Genomic DNA, 23,620 nt, shown 5'->3' with positions numbered 1-23,620 from the left:
ATGACAACACATCGACATGAACTAATATGAATGTAAGTCAAAGTGCATTGATATAGTAATAAAATCGGTAGTTAATACGAAGCACTTCCTCCATTCTCTATTTATTTGCAGCATTAGGGAGTGCATTGTTCCCTTACCCCCTAAAGATCATACATACAGTAGAATTTTATACGAAGTAATGTTGATGATCACTATCACTACGAGTAATAATCAGCATATGTTATATTTTCACATTATTGAGCAAATGATTATAACATAAGAGAATGAAATTTTTAAGCATCTGACCTCTAAAATAAGGTGAGATTTAACTGAAAGTTATATGATACATGGCAAAAGTAATAGAATATGGAGCCTAAAACTTTTATTAGGGACATCCGTACTCTTATCAATCAATACAAAAACAGAGGTATACAGACGATATATATTGATCCAGGCTTGTCAACTGCCGGGAGCAATCACAGTCCTCATGGCTGCATCCTAGCTTCTAGCTTCTATGTACAACCGCGGAGGATGCTATAATTCTAATATAACTGCAACGACCAAAAATGCTACAGGGAAAAACCAAAGAATGAATGATACACTATTGCTGCTCCTACACATAATACAGAGATGTGAACCCTATAAAGTGGAAATTGTCATTTAAGGTAGTAGGGCTCTTTGCCTAGGTACTGCACCAATAAACATTAATAACACCCTCAAAAGCCTGTGAACTATGTTGGGATGAAAGCTTACGACTTTACAAGTTTGGCGTCATATCTCCTGAAATTTTGGAACAGATGAGAGCCGTTCCTCCAGTTCTTCAACCAAATCATGGTACTCGGCAAATGTTGGTTGCGACTACATTAACATGGGAGACAATAAGATACGAACAATTAACCGATTGTCAGGATGTGCATGTTTTAAGGATACCAGCAAGGCTCAGAAAAAAGAAAAAAAAAATTGTGGCTTCATACTTTTTTTTTTTAGGAAAGTCTTGTGATTCAATCAATTCCAATGGTGGTCTAATGAGTATCAAATCTATCAATGTATTCGTTGTATTGTACAGGGACATACGAGAGGTTTCCATGTGCATAATTTTATATACTTTTTTTTTTTTGAATAGATTTTATATACTTTATATACAACTCTTTTGTACTCAAATTACACATGCAATCTCTGCAACAAAATGTGCATCTTTTTAGTTAAAGATTTTTTTTCCTCTATATTTCTGTGTGATAGAAAGAAAAAAAAAAAAATTCTAACCACAAAACAGTGAGAAGGATGCATATGAAAGTATTTTTCCATGTTTCTTTCTAACTTGTATGCGGGACTGCGGGAGTATTACACACACTTCTATTTAATCTGAATCTCTAATCCTTCCCTTTTAATGATTCTACACAACAGAAGTTTGATGTAATCCATATTTGTTGTCACAAAGAAGCATACCTGAAGAGTGATGCAATATGCTTTCCAAAGACGCGCATCATGCCGAAATAAATCAAAGAGTACCTGAGGATGATCAGATGAACTCTTTAAGAAAAACTGTACTGTCTCATCCTCATAGAACAAGAGGCACTACCCCAAGACAGAAAGTGGAAAAACCCTATCATTTGCCTTCAAATGCAATTAGATTATATAATACAATCAAAGATACTTGATTACATAAAATGTGCTCTGAGTCACAATTGCAAGCAGATATTTTTCAAAACGCAATAACCCTACATGTTTACACTGACTTTAAATACTACATCAAGTTCTGTGTTATACCTCAGATCTTCTCAACAGAGTTGCAAGGACAACAATCCATTCTTTAAATTTGACAGAGCACATGTGAGCCAAGAGGAATTCAGCATCCAACCGACTCTGGAGTGTACCCATATGAAGCTACAGATAAATCAAATTCAGGAACCATGAGAAAAATAAAGAAAAAGAGGGCGGGGGGGGGGGGGGTTAACACTTAACACTCAAATAACCAATCAGGGTAGGAAAACCAAGTAGTAAGTTTCACAAACACAGATATATATGTATATATATACCTTTTGCCCAATGAGTTCAAGACCAGAAGCAAAATTTTCTAAATGAGCACATCCGTATCTTTCTCGTTGGAGGAAGTCCTGTTCAAATGCAAGTCACAAAAATTATATGCAGCATAATAAACAGAACATACAAGAAACAGAAGAGTGGATCAGGCATTGAGTCATTGACTAATGACTTAAGTCTGGCACAGTAAGCTCTAAGAAGCCGTAAACATTAAAAATGCAAATGATAAAGTAAATAGTAATTAACTATATTGTAATAAACACCATAGCTCACTCACCACCACATCAAACTGAGTGCCCTTCACAAATGCAACAAGCTTTGACAGCTCCTTCCCTGACATTAAATAGCTAGCATGGCTTTCCAAAATATTTCTAACAGAAGTGACATGAGCACTTTGTTCTTTATGTGAGCTGCTGCACCAAAAGTAACAGCCTCACTCAGAAATTTAAACAACTCTGAATCAAACACTAAACAACAAGGATGTAAGATAAGTACATTACCTCTTGGAATCAAAAGGCTGCTTCTTTGAAGAGAAAAGAAACAAACCCAAAAATCTAGGTGAAACCCCTTCTTCAGTCGGTGCCTGCTCATACTCTCTTCCAGATCTCAGCAAAAACCTCACCTGAAATGCAGTTTTTTATTTAGCGTTTTTTCAGAATAAAGAGAATTGTGGAAATTGGTAGAGGCGAGATGAGATGAGCTCTGTAAAAGTAACAGCCGATTCAAACTACTTACCAATTCCCCAGCAAGTTCATACAAAGAATCATCAAGAGTTGCCTGCAAGGTAAAAAGGTTCCCAATCAGTTAAAGAGGGGTGACACTTGACGGTAAGGTGAAGAAAAAAATATATATTATTGATAGAATTCCACTTCAAGTACCTGTAACAAGCGCAAGGCACAGTACTGGCTGACAGCAGGACCTTCAAGTTTGGCAATGACCTAAGAAAAGTTAACATGTATGAGATGCAAAAACAAGGAATTTGAAATCTACAAAACAATAAATGTGTACATTGAAAGTAAGACTGCTTTTCCATAAAGAAGAGGTTTGGAGAAGCATGCTCCAAAAAACAAGCACAATATAATTTCTTACAGTCGTAACATAGGACAAGAGAGCACCTTGATTCCACAAAACAAGAAGATTCCTCAAAGAATTTCTTCGAAACCACAAAATTATGCAAAAGTAAACAATTATTGTATAAAACCAAAAATGAACTTACAAGAACATAGCAAGCTGCAGTTTGGTACCATCTTCTCTGGAAGCACTCCTCGAACAACCTGTGCAAAATAGTTGTAACAAATTAGCCTTACAGCTATTTGGTTACCAGGCTGATAAACAGAATAGTAATTGAATTCTAATGTTTGATTTATTGATGATCTTGCCTGTTGCAGACAATGTATTCTTATTGGAGCATTTTAAGAAGTGATGTAGGATGTTTTTAATAGAGTTGGTAGGTAACCTACAAGGAGTTATGTCTACATAATGATCTATGCTTTTGATGAAGCACTAAAAAGTAGAATGAGATGTAAATGAGCCCATTCCTAAAAATTGGGCCTTGCTCCAAGGCTGATGCAAATTTCACATTTTGAAGGGTTTTGGTTTCTACTTAATAGGATGTGGTCTTCTAATTTTGTAAACAATATCAAACAAAAATTAATTAATAACCAAATATAAATTCACTGGATGTTAGCCAAAGGATAATTGAACAATAACAGAAGGTGCATACTCTGTTGATCTACCAGCTGCAGAAAATAAATCCGCCCAGTGTCGACCATCTGTTTTCCTAGCAACACTCACTACAACATTGTGATATTCAGGAAAATTTCTGATCAAGTCACATGTCTTCTCCAAAAGAGATTCAGGCTTTTGAATGGAGACTGCCTTCTGGTTTTTAATCACGTTTTGCCTGCAAAGAAATGTTTGAGACAATTTAACACAGCCAAACAGTATAACAGAGGAAAACAGAGCATACTGCAACAACAAAAATTCAACAGTATAACATGGGTTGTAGACTTGTAGTACTAGGTTCAATAATAAAACATATTCCAAAAAAAGAGAAAAAAAAAAAAAAAAGCATAGGCCCTATTTTATTGGTATAACTTTACAAACTTTGAGTTACAAATTTAACGTATCACAAACTGTCCTTAACTATTTGAATTTAAATCTGGCTATATGTATAACTCGAATTTCCAGTGACATATGCACCAAAAATTCATAGAGGGGTATATAATGTACCTACTGCTTACAAAAGTTGGGAAGAGATATTAAAGATATTCTCAATCCCTTTAACCAAAAAAATTGGTCACGACATTTGAGAGTCACTTATAGGAAAGTGCATATAAAAAACCCAAATTCTCCACTAAAAAGGATTAATGAAGAAGTATGAGAAAGCTCCATTCTAATTTAATACATACTATATATTTAACTTATACAGCTATAACCAAATCAGGGGAAACAGTTGTGTAACTACAGCATAAATATATAATACTCCGTAGTATGACATACACATGTACAACTAAGATTTGGGGTTATAATTTCCACAGACTAAAGTACCTTGAAATCTCAGCTTCAAATACTGTAAAAAGTAGCCACTCAAGACAATGGGAGAAATGGGGCTTTTCTGCCGATAATTGAGCCAGCTTTAAAGCTTCCTCGATCTTATCCCTCTGCATAAGTAACAAAACAATTGATGAGACATGATCAGGAAAGAACAGATATAAGAAACCAAAAGGGGCGGAAAAATCCTAACGAAACAACAGAAGAAATTACAAGCGTCATTCTAACTAAAGATACCTTAAAGATATGTTTACTGTGACCGCCAAAAAATCAGTCAAGCATATATACCTATCACACTCTACAAACTTGTAGTGTAGATTATATTTCATCACTCACTGTCTTTCAATAAATTCCAATATTCAAATGACCATGATCTAATAACGACAGCACCAAGAAGCCACAAGTAAAATGCTATCCAATTTATGGTTTCACTATGCTATCCAATTTATGGTTTCACTATTCTAGATCTAATATGACTAGAGCTGTCAAAAGTTGACCCGACCCGAAATACCGACTCAAACCCGATTATTAACCGAACCATCTGAACCCGAAAAAATGGTGACCCAAACCCGACTTGACTCGACCTGAAACCAACCCTAAACCCGAGTTGACCCGAATATGTGAGACCCGAACCCGAACATGAACTGACCTTGGAAATGACCCGACCTAAATGTAACCCGTAAATTATTGAGCTGAACAAAACCCGACTTGAACCAAAATTGACCCAAACCCATTTTAACCCGTCAAAACCCGAATTTAACCCAGACTTCTTTTGTTACTAACCTGACGTGAATTCAACCCGACCCGCTCCTAACCCAACCTGTTACAAACTCAACCCGAAATCAACCCGACTTGTTATTGACCCGAGCCGAATTTTACCAAACCTATTACTAACCCGACCAAAAAACTCAACCCGATCTGTTACTAACCCGACTCGAAATCAATACGACTTGGTATTATCCCGACCTAAATTCAAACCAAATTGTTCCTGACTCGATTTCAAATCACCTTAAATGCAATTTAGACCACCTTATAATTGTTGATCAGAGCATTTTTTCTGGGGAGAACAAGTCGGTCCAGGCCAGGAAAAGAAAGGAACATCACCCTCAGATTTAAGAATTAAATATAGTATATATTTGTTGTATGGTCAAAGGAGATAATTATCTTCCTAAATTATAGACTATAGTTCCCAATATTAATGTCATATATATTATAGTCAAAGGAAATAATTACCTTGACAAAAAAGATAATTATCTATTTATAGTTAGTTGAACCTGAATAACACCTAACTTAAAAATGACCCGACCTGATTGTTACCTCCAAATTATTGACTTGAACATAACCCGACTTGAATCCGAGAATAACCTAAACTTGGAAATGACCCAACCTGATTATAACCCGTAAATTATTGACTTGAACCAAACCCAACTTGAAACCGAGACTGACCCGACTTGAAAATGACCCGACCTGATTATAACCCGCAAATTATTGACTTGAACCAAACCCGACTCGAACCCGAGAATTACCCTAACCCGAGAAAACCCGAATTAAATCCGACCTATTGTTCACCCGACCCGAATGTAAGCCGACTTGTTATTAAGCCGACCTAAATCCGACCTAAACCCAATAAAAAGTATGACCCGACCCAAGCAAGAACCAACCCAAGCTCGACCCGCATAAGTTATTGAATTAATCCGAATTGAATCGACCTGAGTTGACCCGACCCACTCTTACCGACCTAAATACGACCCGTTTAACCGAATCGACAGCTCTTTCAAAAAACTCCAAAATTTCTCAAAAAGCGTGGATATTAGCCTTTAATTTTGGAATTTTTTTGACTTTTTTTACCCGAAAATAAAATTTGCCGAAATTTTTACCATGGTCCCTAATACCGTTCAGGAGTCCAATTGGCTGGGTGGAACCATCCAATTTGCCTTTAAACAACCAATTTACCGGTTTACAACTTGCAACGATTTAATTAACTCAAGCCTACTACGAACATTTATGACAACCTATAATGATCATATATGGTTCCAAACGGCATTATATGACCCCGAGATGTATCCCCTAAAATCTCAAAACTTTTTGACACCAAGCTTGGAAACATCCCAAATTTCTCAAAAAACATGGATTTCAATTTTGGAATTTTTTGACTTTTTTTCGCCCGTAAATAAAAATTGACGAAAAGTTTACCATGGTACCTAATACCCTCCGGAAGTCCAATTGGGTGGGAGAAACCATCCAAATTGCCTTTAAACGACCAATTTACCGGTTCACAACTTGCACCTATTTCATTAACTCAAGCCTACCACGAACAATTATGATAACAAATAATGATCATATATCGTTATAAATGGGCATAAATGACCCCGAAATAAATCCCCTAAAAATTCAAGGCTTTTCGACACCGGGCCTTGAAACCTCCAAAATTTCTCAAAAAGTGTGGATATTAGTCTTCAACTTTGGAATTTTTTTACTTTTTCGCTCGGAAAAAAAAATTTGTCGAAATGCTTACCATGGTCTCTAATTGTAATACCCCGTATTTTTTTATATATTTTATATTGTATTCACTTATTTATTTATTTATGTATATATATATCTTTTGAGTCAAATTATTTTAAGTACGGGATTTAATTAAAATGAGTTTTGAATTGATCAATACCTATTCTATAATTACAACTTATGTCTACAACAAGTCCAAACATTCTTTCATTTATTGGGCGAATTATCTCCCCCTTGTATTATCTCATATAAGCCCAAATGTCAATAATTTACCCTACATTATAAATAGCTCTTGAATCCCCAAAATTTAACCACCCAAAAAGGTCAAATGGTCAAAGGCACTACTTTTCTTTCTTAATTTTTCCTTTTTCTTTTACTTCCTTTCTTTTCTTTATTTTTCTTTTCCTTCCTTCCCGTAGCTTTCCATTAACATGGAATTTTGGTGGGTTATGAATGGAAGTACCTCACGGCTTCCACCGCCGGGAACAACCGGTCGGCCACCTGCCGGCGACCATGGTCAGCCACGGCCTTCCCCCTTCCTCTATTCCTCCTTTTCCTTCTCCTTTTTCTTTTTTTTCCCCTTTTATTCACGGCTGCTGCTCTTCCACCCGCCGTAGTCGGCGCCGCCCAGCCACCCACCAGCTGTCGGCTGCTGGCCGTCCACCGCCCTTGCCACCGTCATCATCATCATCCCTTTCTCATCTCTCCTCTTTTGGTTTAATTTCATTAATTTGTATAATTATACATATTAGTATTGGTTTGGATTTTTATTATTAAAACTTGTTTAATTAGTATCAAATTCTATATTTTGATGATAATAATCTAAAATTTTAGATTATTGGTTTGATTTTATTACTCATATTTCATACTTTATATGGTTTGGATTTTAAAATGTTAAAGATGGCTTTTTTTTAGGGTTCTTTCACTAATTAATTTGGGGGTTTTGAATACCCATTTATTTCGATTATTAACCAAGTATAAAGATATGATTTTAATGAGTTTTTAAGGAGTTTTTAACAAAGTATTAATGCTGGAATTTTGTATAAAGTAGTATAATTGTGTTTATAAAAAGAGTTTAATTATCCATTAAAGAGAAGTTTAATTAAGGGTTTTACTATAATTTTCAGATTATTTTAAGCAATCTAAAGTGAATTTAAGTTGCTGGAAATTGTGAATACAAGGGTAATTAATGTACTATTATTGTCCCTTTATGTAGGAGACTTGATTCGGGTTTTGTTGTAGAGTACTCGGCTATTTTAAGAGCTTAATTGAGGTACGTTCGCGTACTTAGCATAATTAAGTAATGTAGTAGCATGCTAAATGTGTGTGATTGATTATAAGTAATATCATGCTAGGTTTGGAATGAAAATTGTGATTTGGATGTTATCGGTGATTGGATTACGAAGCATGATTTATTTGTGATGGATTATTGAATGGAAAATAATAGCTTGAAATATTGTTTGTGAACCACATATTTATTTATGGAATGATAGAGAGCATGTTTAATTAAACTAATTGTTTAATTTGGTTTGGAATATTGAAAAGGAATTTTATTATGGTTCATATAATTTTTACTGATGCTTTAAGCATGAGGAAGGAGCTATATAAGTGTCTACGTACACAAGGAATACTTTGTATGTTGGTGCCTTGTGCACTTAAGGTGTTTTTAACACCGAGGGATAGGATTTTTGGCGCTTTATGCGTTTAAGGTATATTTGACACTGAGGTAGAATTAAAAAGGGTTCAACAATAAATAATATGTGGTCACTAATTATTCAATAATTAAATTGGTATGTTTGTTTGATTGTATAATTATTGTTGATTGACTTATTATGCTTTGAGAGTCATCACCAAGTCTAATAACCTGTAAATAACGTAAAGTGAAAGAGATTACGCACCAAAACTCTTAGAACGTATATACCTTGAGTATGAACAATGGGGGGAGTTATGGGGTTTTATATTTAACCATAACTTCTAATGGAGTACAGGACGTTGTATATTCCTTTTTTATTATTTATTATTATGCGCAGGAATTCCGCCACCTTTGTGTGGTTTTGTCACTCGCACGGTTAGCTCCCGTGCTAGTTAACCTCAAATTTATTTGGGGGAGGTTAGGAGGTGGAAACCCGTTCGATGCGTAATCAATGCAAAATGAATTAATTAGTGTCTAGTCATTGTGTCTTGTTGATTGGTGTGTGTGCTTGTGAACAGGTGCAATGAGGTAAGTGTGTGTTGATAGATGAAAGCATGTTAATGTGTTTAATTACGCTTATGTACTCGGCTTTGCTGATTGTGTGTTTGTGTGTTTTGGCCATGTCTTTATCTTAGCCCTATGATGACCCATTTTTAATGGAGAGTAGTGGAGACAAGTAGAGATAAGCTTTTCAGGTATTGAGGCATATTCATGATGGGGCACGAGTGAAGAGCGAATCATGCTAGTTTATATTAGTTACAATGTGTTTCTACTTTAATTATTTATGCTAATAATTATATGTGAAGCTAACATCAAGTTTGGATTTGTTTTGGTTTTTAATAAGGGTCTTTAATGGTTCCAAGTTGTAGGTTGATTTTCATTTTACTTCGCTCATTTTGGATTTAACTTTACTTTCGTTAGGTTAGCTTTTCAAGTTGGTTTGTTTTGGAAAGGTTTTTAAAATTAGTCTTCCGCTGTGTATCTTTGATATTTGCCTTAACCGTTTTCACGGTGGCGGTAATGTCTTAGATATTCCTATTCAAAGTTTTATACAGGGCAAAACAGGTATTTTAAAATAAAGGAATTTCTAGGGTGTTACACTAATACTCTCTGGGAGTCCAACTGGGTGGGTGGAACCATCTAATTTGCCTTTAACGACCAATTTACTAGTTCACAACTTGCACCGATTTCATTAACTCAATCATACCACAAACATTTATGACAATATATAAAGATCATATATGGTTCCAAACGACATTATATGACCCCGAGACATATCCCCTAAAATATCAAGCCTTTTCGACACCAGGTCCCGAAACCTCCAAAATTTCTCAAAAAACGTGGATATAAGCCTTTAATTATGGAATTTTTTGACCTTTTTTCGCCCGAAAATAAAAATTGCAGAAATGTTTACCATGGTCCCTAATTTCCTCCAGGAGTCCAATTGGGTCGATGAAACAATCTAATTTTCCTTAAAACGATCAATTTACTGGTTTACAACTTGCACCGATTTCATTAACTCAAGCCTACCTCGAACATTTATGACAACATATAATGATCATTTATGGTTCCAAACGGTATTATATGACCCCGAGATGTATCCCCTAAAATATCAGTTCTTTTCGACACCAGACCCAAAACCTTCGAAATTTCTCAAAAAGCATGGATGTTAGCCTTCAATTTTGGAATTTTTTGACTTTTTTTCGCACGGAAATAAAAATTGCCGAAATATTTCCCATGGTCCCTAGTACCGCACGGAAGTCCAATTGGGTGGGTGGAACTATCCAATTTACCTTTAAACGACCAATTTACAACTTGCACCGATTTCATTAACTCATGTCTACCACAAACATTTATGACAATAAATAATGATCATATATGGTTCCAAATTACATTATATGACCCCGAGATGTATTCCCAATAATTTCAAGACTTTTAGACACCGGGCCTCAAAGACTCAAAAATTTCTCAAAAAGCATGGATATCATCCTTTAATTTTTGAATTTTTTTGACAGCCTACAAATAAAAATTGCCGAAATGTTTACCATGATCCCTAATACCTTTCGAAAGTCCTATTGGATAGATAGAACCATCCAATTTGCCTTTAAACAACCAATTTACTGATTTACAACTTTCACTGATTTCATTAATTCAAGCCTACCATGAACATTTATGACAACATATAATGATCATATATGGTTCCAAACGGCATTATATGACCCTGAAATGTATTCGTAAAATCTAAAGTGTTTTCGACAATAGGCCCCGAAACCTCCAAAATTTCTCAAAAAGTGTGGATAATAGCCTTCAATTTTGGAATTTTTTGACTTTTTTTATCCCGGATATAATAATTGCCGAAATGTTTACGATGGTCCTTAATACCCTCCAGGAGTCCAATTGGTTTGGTGGAACCATCCAATTTGCCTTTAAACGACCAATTTACCATTTTACAACTTGCACCGATTTCATTAACTCAAGCCTACCACGAACATTTATAACAACTTATATCGATCATATATGGTTCCAAACGGCATTATATGACACCAAGATGTATCCCCTAAAATCTAAAGACTTTTCGACACTGGGCCCCGTAACCTCCAAAATTTCTAAAAAAGCGTGGATATTAGCTTTCCGTTTGGAATTTTTTGACTTTTTTTCGCACATAAATAAAAATTGTCGAAATGTTTACAGTATTCGATAATACCCTTTAGGAGTCCAATTGGGTGGGTGGAACCATCCAATTTGCCTATAAACATACAAATTACTGTTTTACAACTTGCACCAATTTTTTTAATTCAAGTTTACCACGAACATTGATGACAACATATATTGAACATATATGGTTTCAAACGGCATTATATGAACCTGAAATATATATCCGCTAAAATCACAAAGCATTTAGTTACCGAGCCCCAAAATCTCAAAATTTTTTGAAAAATCGTGGATATTAGCCTTCAATTTTGGAATTTTTTTTACTTTTTTCGCCCGGAAATAAAAATTGTCGAAATGTATTCCATGGTCCCTAATATCCTTTGAGAGTCCAATTGGGTGGGTGGAACCATCCAAATTTGCCGTTATTTACCGATATACAATTTGAACCGATTTTACAAACTCAAGCCTACCACGAACATTTATGACAACATATAATGATCATATATGGTTCCAAACGACATTATATGACCCCGAGATTTATTGCCTAGAATTTCAAGATTTTTCGACACCGAGTCTCGAAACCTTCAAAATTTTGCAAAATGCGTGGATTAGTCTTTAATTTTGGAATTTTTAGACTTTTTTCATGCGGAAATAAAAATTACCGAAATATTTACCATGGTCTCTAATACACTTAAGGATCCAATTGGGTGAGTGGAAGCATCCAACTTGCCTTTAAACGGCCAATTTACCTCAAGCCTAACTCATTAACTCAAGCCTAACTCAAACATTTATGACAATATATAACGATTATATATGGTTCCAAACGCCATTATATGACCCCGAAATGTCTTCCCTAAAATCTTAAAGATTTTCTACACCAAGCCTCCAAACCTCCAAAATTTCTCAAAAACGTGGACATTAGCCTTAAATTTTAGAATTTTTTGTTTTATTTTCGCTTGTAAATAAAAATTGCCGAAATGTTTACAATGGACCCTAATACCCTCCGTGACTCCAATTAGGTGGGTGGAACCATCCAATTTGCCTTAAAATGGCGAATTTACCGGTTTACAACTTGCACCGATTTTATTAACTCAAGACTATCATGAACATTTATGACAACATAAAATGATTAATTATGGTTTAAAACAGTTTTATATGACCACGAGATGTATCCCCTAAAATCTCAAAACTTTTCGACACCAAATTTCACAAAAAGCGTGGATAATAGCCTTCAATTTTGGAATTTTTTCTTTTTTTCACCCGAAAATAAAAATTGCCGAAATATTTACCATGGTCCCTAATACCCTTTGGTAGTCTAATATGGTTGGTGAAACCATCCAATTTGCCTTTAAATGACCAATTTACCGGTTCACAACTTGCACCGATTTCATTAACTCAATTCTACCACGAACATTTATAACAACAAATAATGATCATAAATCGTTATAAACGGACATATATGACCCCGAGATAAGTTACCTAAAATTTCAAGGCTTTTCGACACCGGGCCTTGAAACCTCCAAAATTTCTCAAAAAGTGTGGATATTAGTCTTCAATTTTGGAATTTTTTGACTTTTTTTTCTCCCGGATATAATAATTGTCGAAATGTTTACGATGGTCCTTAATACCCTCCAAGAGTCCAATTGGTTTGGTTGAACCATCCAATTTGCCTTTAAACGACCAATTTACCATTTTACAACTTGCACTAATTTCATTAACTCAAGCCTACCACGAACATTTATGACAACATATAATGGTCATTTATGTTTTCAAACGGCATTATATGACCTTGAGATGTATCACCTAAAATCTCATATCTTTTCGACACCGGTCCCCGAACTCTGCGAAATTTCTCAAAAAGCGTGGATATTAGCCTTCAATTTTGGAATTTTTTTACTTTTTTCGACCAGAAATAAAAATTGCTGAAATGTTTACCATGGTCCCTAATACCTTCCGGGAGTCCAATAAGGTGGGTGGAACCATCCAATTTGCTTTTAAACGACCAATTTACTGGTTTACAACTTGCACCGATTTCATTAACTCTAGCCTACCACGAGCATTTATGACAAAAATAATGATCACTTATGGTTCCAAACGACATTATATGACCCCGATATGTATTCCTTAGAATTTCAAAACTTTTAGACACCAAGCCCCAAAAACTCCAAAATTTCTTAAAAAGATGGATATTAGCGTTCAATTTTGGAAATTTTTTACTTTTTTTCGTCCGGAAATAAAAATTGCCGAAATGTTTACCATGGTCCCTACTACCGTCCGGGAGTCCAATTAGATGGATGGAACCATCCAATTCGTCTTTAAACGGCTAATTTACCGGTTTATAACTTGCACCGATTTCATTAACTCAAGGCTGCCACAAACATTTATGACAACATATGATGATCATATATGGTTCCAAATAACATTATATGACCCCTAGATTTATCTCCTAAAATCTCGAAGGCTTTTCGACACAAGACTCCAAAACCTCCAAAATTTCACAAAAAAACATGGATATTAGCCTTCAATTTTAGAATTTTTAGACTTATTTTCGATCGGAAATAAAAATTGCCGAAATGTTTACCATGGTCCGTAATATCCTACGGGAGTCCTATTGGGTGAGTTGAACTATCCAATTTTTCTTTAAATGGCCAATTTACCGGTTTACAACTTGCAGTGATTTCATTAACTCAAGCCTACCACGAACATTTATGACAACATATAATGAATAAAAATGGTTCCAAACGGCATTATATGACCCCGAGATGTTCCCCTAAAATTTTCAAACTTTTCGACACCGGGTCCGAAACCTCCAAAATTTCGAAAAATGTGTGGATTTTTTTATACTTTTTTTCACCCTGAAATAAAAATTGTTGAAATGCTTACCATGGTCCCTAATACCCTCCAAGAGTCCAATTGGATGGGTGGAACCATCTAATTTGCCTTTAAACGGCCAATATACTGGTTTATAACATGCACCGATTTCATTATTTCAAGCCTACCACGAACACTTATAACAACAAACAATGATCAAATATGGTTCCAAATGACATTATATGACCTCGAGATGTATTCCTTAAAATTTCAAGTCTGTTAGACACCGGGGCCTGAAGACTCCAAAATTTCACAAAAAGGTGGATATAAGCCTTCAATTTTTTAATTTTTTTGACTTATTTTCACTCGGAATAAAAATTGCCGAAATGTTTATCATAGTCCTTAACACCCTCCGGGAGTCCAATTGGGTGAGTATTAGGGTATTAGGGACCATGATAAACATTTCAGCAATTTTTATTCCGGGCGAAAAAAAGTCAAAAATTTAGACCACCTTATTATTGTTACAACCGGTTTACAAATTGACCCGGCCTAAATTCAACCCAAATTATTCCTGACTCGATTTCAAATCACCTTAAATGCAATTTAGACCACCTTATTATTGTTGATCAAAGCATTTTGTCTAAGGAGACCAAGTTGGTTAGGCCAGCAAAAGAAAGGAGCATCATCCTCAAATTTAAGAGTTAAATATAGTATATATTTGTTGTATGGTCAAAGGAGATAATTATCTTCCTAAACTATAGACTATAGTTCCCTATATTGCCATATATATAGGGAAATAATTAACTTGATAATAATGGTAATTATTTATTATAGTTAGTTGAACCCGAATATGACCCGACCTGATTGTAACCCGCAAATTATTAACTTGAACATAACCCGACTTGAACCCGAGAATGACCCGACTTGGAAATGACCCAACCTTATTATAACCCGCAAATTATTGACTAGAACCGAACCCGACTTGAACCCGAGAATGACCCGACTTGAAAATGACCCGACGTGATTATAACCCGCAAATTATTGACTTGAACCGAACTCGACTGAAACCCGAGAATGACCCGACCTGATTCTAACCCGCAAATTGACTCGAACCAAACCCGACTCGAACCCGAGAATTACCATAACCCTTTTTAACCAGTGAAAACCTGAATTAAACCCGATCTATTGTTCACCCGAACCAAATGTAACCCGACCTAAACCTAACCCAAACCCGAAAAGAAGTATGACTCGACGTAACCCGACTCAAGCATGACCCAACCCAAACCCGACCTGTATAGGTTATGGAATTAATCTGAATTGATCCGACCCGAGTTGACCTGACCTACTCTTACTTGACCAAAACCCGAGTCGTTTACCCGTATTGACATCTCTATATATGACCATAATTTCATAAGCGCAAAATATAGATCGGCTCTAAAAGTCCACCCCAACTAATTGAAGAAGAGAAGCAAGGGATACCTGAAGGAGGTGACGCAACAAACAATGTAATATAGTTTGTGCCTGGGGAGACGGCTCAAAACATGGAAACTCCGTACACGTAGAAAATGACAATCTCTGGCAAACACCAACCACTACTCCAGCATTTGGAAGAAGTCCCAGAGGATAAATTTCACGATCAAACTCAAGATCAGGATCCAGCTAAAAAAAAGAAATTGAAATCATTATCATCAACAGCATAGAGAAAATATACGAAATTATTTCTCATTTCATACTGTCTAAATATGAAGTGAATTCAACCAAATGTTAAAACAAAGAAAACAGAAAACAAAAGAATTCAAAGTAACAAAATGGCATAATAATATGGACTATATAACAAAAAATGAAAGGAACATGTGATGTTGATGATAGCGACAAATTTAATACTCTCTCAATTGTCCAACCTTCAAACTACACAATTTGTTTAGCCTATCCTATGCCATGTGTTGCAATACTGGTCCTGCTTGTTGGATAATATCTAGAAACGTCATCATAGTTCTTTTCTACAGCCTTTTTTTACAATAAATCAAGGACTACTTCTGTAACATACAAAGTTGAGAAGGCATAAAAAGACTTCCATTTTCATTTGATGTTGGCTAACAGAAGAAAGAGGATAGAAGGCATATTCATTCATTGTCACAGTAGGCATAACAGTAGTCGATATTCTCGATAAGAGGTAAAACGAGCAACATTTAGAAACAGCATTCATGCAACCAGTGACCTCAACAGCTGACACAATGTACTTTTTCATTATTCAATTCATCCCCTTTTAACTTATATCAGAATATATGTCAATACCTGCAAGAAGTCCTCCTGTTTGAAAGGGTCAACACCTGGAGATGGATACCAGACCTGTAAAAGTTAACTTCCAAAATACTTTTATCAGAAATCCAAAATGGCCTAGGAGGCTAGGAAAAAGGTTGTCATCAAAAAGGAAAAGCTTCAATAGAAGAACCACAAAAATGGGAAATTATCACCTGCATTCCTCGATGACCATAATCCAACCAAGTAATCTCTTCAATGAGATTTTCTTTGTCATCTGATAGGCCACATGTAACCCAAAACAGTTCAACAGAATCTGTTAACTCCAATTCATGCCCATCATCCATATCTAGAAGGGACATCTCCCCATTTGCACGCAATATCAAACATCTATCAAACAGAAAGGACTTCCATAAGCGTTGTTTACTGAAGCGATACTTTGCTTTTAATGGTATTTTCCTCATAAGCATAATCAATATTTTGCTTTTCAACACTTACCTCACAGGCTCTTGCGATGACTTGTGTTTTACTGAACTATAATCCTTATAAAATTGATCTGGTATGAAGCGCATAGATGCCGGAGGGCTCTTTGCGGTCATGATAGAGAGCTCACGTACTGTAGAAAGCTGTTTGTCATTTTATCACTTGAAATTGCATGAAGACAATTTGAATTCTAAAGGACTGTAATATGCGAATAATTATTCTAATTATGAACAAGAGTATACAGTGAAGACGGTTTACCTGTAAATTTGGATTACTTATAGGGGTCAATTCACCAGATAATTTCACATGGTATATGTGGACATCAAAAGGGCGATAGGCAACCAGTATATAATCTTGATAAACATCCATGACTATCGGCTTTGTCAGCAACGTTTTTTTACACAATAGTGAACTTTGATCAAGATGATATCTAGGATAAAATAGCAGCTCATACCTGCAATTTATAAATCCACAAAAACTGTTTACTACTATTATTCGAAACGAATACGATACATGATTCCACAGACAAGCATGAAGATAGACAACAGATCACCCCGCTGGATTATTTAGTAAATATATCTTAGGGTGACATAAGCTGCTAAGAGTTACTGATATAATCATTTTGACTGTCACATAACTCTGCATATGAACTCAAATTCAAGAGAAGTTACATAGTTACTGATACCCAATTCAGAAGTGTTGTGCATTTCCCAGTACCAGCCTAGAGCAATGTCAGCATCCAACAGAAGAGAAAACAAAGAACAAAGCAAATACAACTGTGACATATTATAGCATTTCCAGAAAAAAGGATATGGCATACAATTATAAGAATATCTTAATGAGCGGAAGGAGTATCCCTCAGTAAGTTGGTATTCAACCCGAAATAATATGGACAGACTTTACTAGTTTACACAATTCAAGAGATTCCAAAGTTTAAACATCATTCCTAATCAATCATCGTGATCAAGGAGATTGAGTGTAATCCATAACCATGTACTCAAACTTTTTAGGTAATAAACCAGCGGGCCAAATATAGGTTGCACAAGTTACATCAAGGTACACACCAATAATCTGAATATCAATTGAACGTAAATTAATGAGGACCTAAAACACTTATTTATGTCCTTTAATCTAGTCAGGATCTCGTTAGAATTTGTTCTACAGTTCTCTTCTACTATCTATTTCTAAGTCAAAGTTTCTCCTTATTTGAAAATATGCCGTTAGATTTTGTTCTATTGTCCATTCTTAAGTCGAAGTTTCTCCTTATTTGAGGATAGGCAGTTATAAATCACTAACAGAATCTAAAAGGAATAGAGATAAATCTCACGTGTTAGATGAGCTGACATAATTGCAAACAACAACAATTTTCCCCAGCCACAACAAACCCTTGCATTCGATTTTCTGTTCTTGTGTAACATCTCCAAAGAATCGCCATTTTTTCAGACGTACGTCATACAATATCAATCCATGAAGACCAGCAACTGCCAAGAATGTTCCATCAAAGCTAGCTGCCACATGTAAAACTGGCCAATTCTGAGAGATGTACGAGACCTGGACAAACACGATGTCAGAAAGGGCCACATCATAGACAAAATATGAGTGGCAAGAAAGAAGACAAGTAAAGCACATAACTGGAAGGTTAAGGTGCAACATTTTAAGATCATCTGTCTCCTCAGACTGAACAAGAAGAACACGATCTTCACCATAGATCACTTGACGAACAGAGGTTGAGCCTGAAACTCCTCTGTTAAGACAACATTTACCAAAGGAGAATGCAAGAATTCTCTCTGAAGACTTTTCCTCCACCGCATACAACCTGTATCCATGTTCATCCCAGTGAATTGTTGCTGCACCAGCCATTAAGGGCTCAGATTTCCGATCTGGGTTTGTCTTAGGTACTGGGGAAGAGATAGAGCTCAAGCCAACTTGACGGATAGTTGACATTAAGCGACAGCCTGAGACAGACCAAACTGTAAGCCCTCTAAGCTTCCATCCAACCGCAAAGGCAGAATTATCAGGTGTCCACGCGATACAACTAACAGGACCAGTATCCTCAGTAGAATACCTGCAGAAATTATCAGTAATTAAAGCCACTGTCATCATACCAGTGCATGAAATAATTCGAAATGAGACTAGACCAGCATCTAGTCCGCTGTGAATTAGCCACAGCAATCATAAATCTATTATACAGACCCATCACCATTCTCAAAGTACAGAGATACAGCATCTAGCAACGGAGACTTGATACACAATCATTGTAGTCAAATTTCCAAGATAAGCAACATAAAAAGGCTTACCCCCAATCATACAATGAAACACTACGCATTAGTGAACCAGATCCAGCCAGGTCATATAACTCAACAACCCCTCTTCTAGTACCAACTGCAAGAATTTGCTGATCAGAAGCTACTGAAGCACATAAAGCATCACCTGAACCAAATATCTTCTCAGCTTTTACAGAGTCAGCTTGCTTAAGGCCCCTCTTGCTTACAGAACACTGTAAAAGCTTCCCATCAGAGAAAAGAACAAATAGCATCCTCAATAGCAACGAAAGCTCCAACCCCACAATAGAAGAAGGTCCACAGAGTGTTGGGTCGATATGATTTACTTCTGGACTTCTTCCAGTTGCACAGCCATTTTCAAAACAATTAGATGCACTAATGATCTCATTTTTCTCACCAATACGGCAGTCAACAATAGAAGTGCCACAAAACTGCAAAAACAACCGCATAGAGATTAGAGTGGATAGTTATAACAGTCATCAAACCACATTTGTGGGCATGCAGATGACTTGCAGTTGTAGCAACCTAAAATTACAGACACATGTAAGCTAAAAAACCTATAGTGTGGCCTGGGGGTGATTCAGCCAAGAATTAGTAAATTGTTGGCAATTGAAGCTAAAGGTACTGATAGCTTACCTCCCCTTTCCATGATATAGTATACAAGGAACCATTAGAGAGTCCAATCAGCAAATGCTTATTATCACATACGATATTGCTCCTGGGCAGGGAAAAAACTAATCAGAAACCAATTAGAAAAGGTTCAATGAAACACTTATGAGCAGTATGTTAAGACATCCAAGTATTACTGTTTGCAATAAGCACATTAGATGGTTCACGAAGCACTGGGAAAAAAAAAATCGTTAAAAATTATATAATACTCTTATTCATATATTAGGATTAGGTAACTTAAAGGTCACCCACTTTCATTCAGTCCCCTGACCTTTAAAACAATAATAATCCACATGGCACTTAAAGATGAAAAGAAAAATATAAGCAGGAGGAAGTTTCATAAAAAGTTTAGGATATTGTATGATATCCCCAAGCCAAGCAGTAAAGGTCGGTGCTTACACTGTTAAATCCTTGACAGAGAAAGGGACCTGCTCATTCAGGACAATATTAATGTTTGCAAGAAACAGTGCTGATGGCTGCTTTCCCCCAAATTGTATTCTTTTATCAGAAAATTGCACCTTAAATATGTGAAGGTAGAAAGAAGAAGTCTGCAAGGAAATAAAGAAAAGTTAAAGACGGCAATATTATGTACTTATTTTGGACATCAACCCACAAATGCAAACAAAACCCACAGATTGCCACAGAAACAGAATCTAGTATCTTTATGGTAGCACATTCTATCACAACAGCCTATTTTTCCCCTTCACTGGCTTTAGCTTTTCCAGCAAAGGATATTACTAGTATTACATTTCTACTCTCAAAGAAAGCACAGGCGAAGCCAAGACTAAGAGATAGGCATATACTAATTATGCAACAAATACTAATTTCATTATGCCCATCATAATAAGCACTGGCACTTCTCACTGCTACTGTGAATTAGGCTTTTAGGCTATCATAACTAATTCCATAACTCCAACTAACTTGTGCCATCTCATCCTTTTACGTTGAAAATTCTCCTCTATAAGTAATTACTTCTTACCTTAAGGGTAGTATGCATTCCTTCCACGCTATTTCATAATGATAATAATTCCATCACATACATACAAAGCAGCCCTCCCTCCACAGTTTTTTAGGTAGATAATAATCCTATCAAATTCATAGAAAAACTCTAGCCATAGTAAAAATTCTTCTTCAAGTATCTCTGACAGATTTTTCCTATATATCCTTAAAAGGAAAGAGCCACTGTACCAATAGTCAGCAAAACACAGTATCTAAGTTTCTTAATGTTGAGTCCCTAAAATACTAAATCAATTTGCCACTACTGATAGACAAATGATCTTGACTACCACAGTAACACTAACCAATTAGTTTACACCTACAACCTACCAACAAGCACTAAACTCATGAAGGCAGCTTATTTGATCGTAAAAATACATATTGTACTCCTGCGACATTCCAATCCAAAAAGTATAGCAGAATCTGGACATAATGCTTAAATATTCATCATAAGATAGTGAGATGTATTCAGCCATTCAGGTGCCAAGCTAAACAAATGTTTAGTATATAATTAAGGATTGAGGTGCTACATATCAATCAATCCTATTTCATCTGTACATGGGAAAACCCAAAGGTCGATGGAAAAATCAACTTAAGAAACCAGAATGCTTCAAATACTTGGGTGGAAAACACAAGAAAGTGCTTAAAATAATAAAATAAACTAGAAATCAAAGAAGGAATTAGAAGAGAAGCAAACTCACAAGAACAGCAACCAATTTTGCATCTGGACTCCACACAGCCTGTATATTCTCACCTTCTCTCTGGATTGAGCTTGAATCCCTTTTATACTTCCCTAATCTCACTTTATGCTAATCAAACAAAACAAAGAACATAAACAATGTCAGACACAGTTAAAAGCGTATAATCAGATCACAGTCGAAATAAACAAAGCAAATAGTGCAATTCAACCCTGCCTCAATTCTCATGAGTGTAAACTAGTGCAACCATTCACATTATAACTTCTTTCTTCTCTGAAATCACAAGAAAATTTCCTGAACTAAGTTTACCAAGTCACTAGGATAGTCACATTGCCATGCTTTTACACAATTTGTGACAAAGTAACAATTCCAAAGTAACTACTATGCCTCCAAGTCAGACCGTCAGAATGCGAAGAAAACTACACCGCCACTATCCACTCATCAATGTGTAACAAAATTCTAACAGCCCTAGCTCGGCCAACTAAAATTCACACCTCAAACCTTAAAATGTTATTCAAATTATCATCACTTCACCTATTCAACATCCAACAGTCCAGATGTTGCTGCTCATGCCCAACAGTCCAGTTCAACATCCATACAATAATCCACAACCACAATTCGGCATCAATGTATAGCAAAATTCAAACTTAAAGTTACAAAAACAGCTGAAAATCAATCAAATTCAAACTCAGCCTACTGAATTCACATTTCAAATTATAGAAAGGACAAAACTAAACTTATATGAGTAGTTACAATTTGCAGAAATTCTACAAGATCAGCAACAATTTAAAACAAAAATGCCAGCAACAGCAAGTAAATTACCGAATTCCGCAAGAAAAAAAATTAAAAATTACGGAAAATTTTGTTAAAATTTACAAAAATTGAACTGAATCAAAAAGCAATATAGAGAGAATCAGAACCTGAGAAGAACTCCAGAGTTCAAGATGAGAAGGAGCGACAACGAGCAACAATCGATTGATAACTTTAAGATAAATAATTCGTTGAGAAGAATCGGAAATTCCTGATTCAATTGGCATTACATGCGGCCATCCATAAGCCATATACATTTTGGATCGTCGTAAGAGAAGAACAAATTAATGGAGGAGAGAGAAAATTAGGGTTCGAAGGAAGAAATTGAGAGCATAGTTTCAGTGAAAAAGATGAAGAAGAAGAAGAGGAGACAACGATCTGATTCTCAGCAGTTGAGAGAGGAGGAGATGGATCTGATGAATCTCCTACCAAAAATCACAATCAAAATCTTTCTCTGTTTTTTTTTTAAAAAAAAAAATAAAATAAAATAAAATTTAAGTTGTTGGGGATTAAGGTAGCCATTGGGCCGACAGAATTAGCCCGGTTGAACCACAGGGTGGGTTGGCTCGTTGGGAGTTGAGCCGTTCTGGCTAGGTCTGGTTCATTGGATGGTTGTGGGGTAAAATTGTGTTGTGTCAAAACAGTGCAATTTATTATCTGGCCTTAGGTCCAATTTTCTCTGACCAGAACCATATGAACATGCAATTGTTCTACTTCGTAAATCGTAATAATGATGATTTCATTAATCTATATTCTATATTCTTAATGCCTATTTTGATTTAGGGAACTGAACTGAACATATTGGAGCTGAACTGAACTAAACTAAAATTAATATTTTATGAGAGAAGGAAATTAGGAACTGAAATGAACTAATTGGAGCTGAGTTGAACTGAAAATAAGCTAAAGAGAACAGGCCATTAGTTAGTTTAATACATTACTTCGTAAATTTTTTTTCATCATACATTTATAAATTGTAACTACGAGTAGTTGTTAACTCCACTGGAGTCATATTTCAGCTCGGCTCTTTAACCATCCTAAGCGATAATAAATATATTTGTGGGGTCTATAATTTCTTTCGGCTCAAGCATGCCTTGACAAACTTGTTGAAGTGCATAATGCCTAGGCTGCTAGGCACACAAAACTTGTTATGTTTAAGAAATTATTATAGATCAATTGTGGTTAACTGGTTATCC

General features: G+C 35.7%; 1 protein-coding gene across 4 annotated transcripts; it reads right to left on the bottom strand.

Moving 5' to 3' along the window:
• Window positions 1-264: 264 nt before the first annotated feature.
• Window positions 265-22,942, bottom strand: LOC110714552 (RAB6A-GEF complex partner protein 1-like). Of its 4 annotated transcripts, none has more exons than XM_021893091.1 (23): window positions 22,538-22,939; window positions 21,621-21,728; window positions 20,323-20,471; window positions 19,891-19,972; window positions 19,270-19,685; window positions 18,605-19,037; window positions 18,300-18,523; window positions 17,231-17,426; window positions 16,988-17,115; window positions 16,705-16,879; window positions 16,526-16,579; window positions 15,710-15,889; window positions 4,570-4,682; window positions 3,743-3,922; window positions 3,236-3,293; window positions 2,898-2,957; window positions 2,755-2,796; window positions 2,520-2,641; window positions 2,297-2,432; window positions 2,016-2,093; window positions 1,747-1,863; window positions 1,426-1,488; window positions 265-837 (listed from the first exon to the last, which is right to left on the bottom strand). In XM_021893091.1, exons 1-23 carry the CDS (start codon window positions 22,682-22,684, stop codon window positions 751-753), a joined length of 3,348 nt encoding a protein of 1,115 aa, XP_021748783.1. In that variant the 5' UTR covers window positions 22,685-22,939; the 3' UTR covers window positions 265-750. The 4 variants fall into 4 exon arrangements, with proteins under 4 accessions (XP_021748783.1, XP_021748784.1, XP_021748781.1 ...); XM_021893092.1 differs by having other exon boundaries at window positions 2,297-2,429; window positions 22,538-22,936; XM_021893089.1 differs by having other exon boundaries at window positions 18,300-19,037; window positions 22,538-22,942.
• Window positions 22,943-23,620: the final 678 nt, after the last annotated feature.

The sequence above is a fragment of the Chenopodium quinoa genome, unplaced genomic scaffold (genome assembly GCF_001683475.1).
Source record: "Chenopodium quinoa cultivar QQ74 unplaced genomic scaffold, ASM168347v1, whole genome shotgun sequence".
Classification (NCBI taxonomy): domain Eukaryota; kingdom Viridiplantae; phylum Streptophyta; class Magnoliopsida; order Caryophyllales; family Amaranthaceae; genus Chenopodium; species Chenopodium quinoa.
Note: the sequence above shows the minus strand (reverse complement) of the source record. Positions and strands in the feature narration are given on the sequence as shown.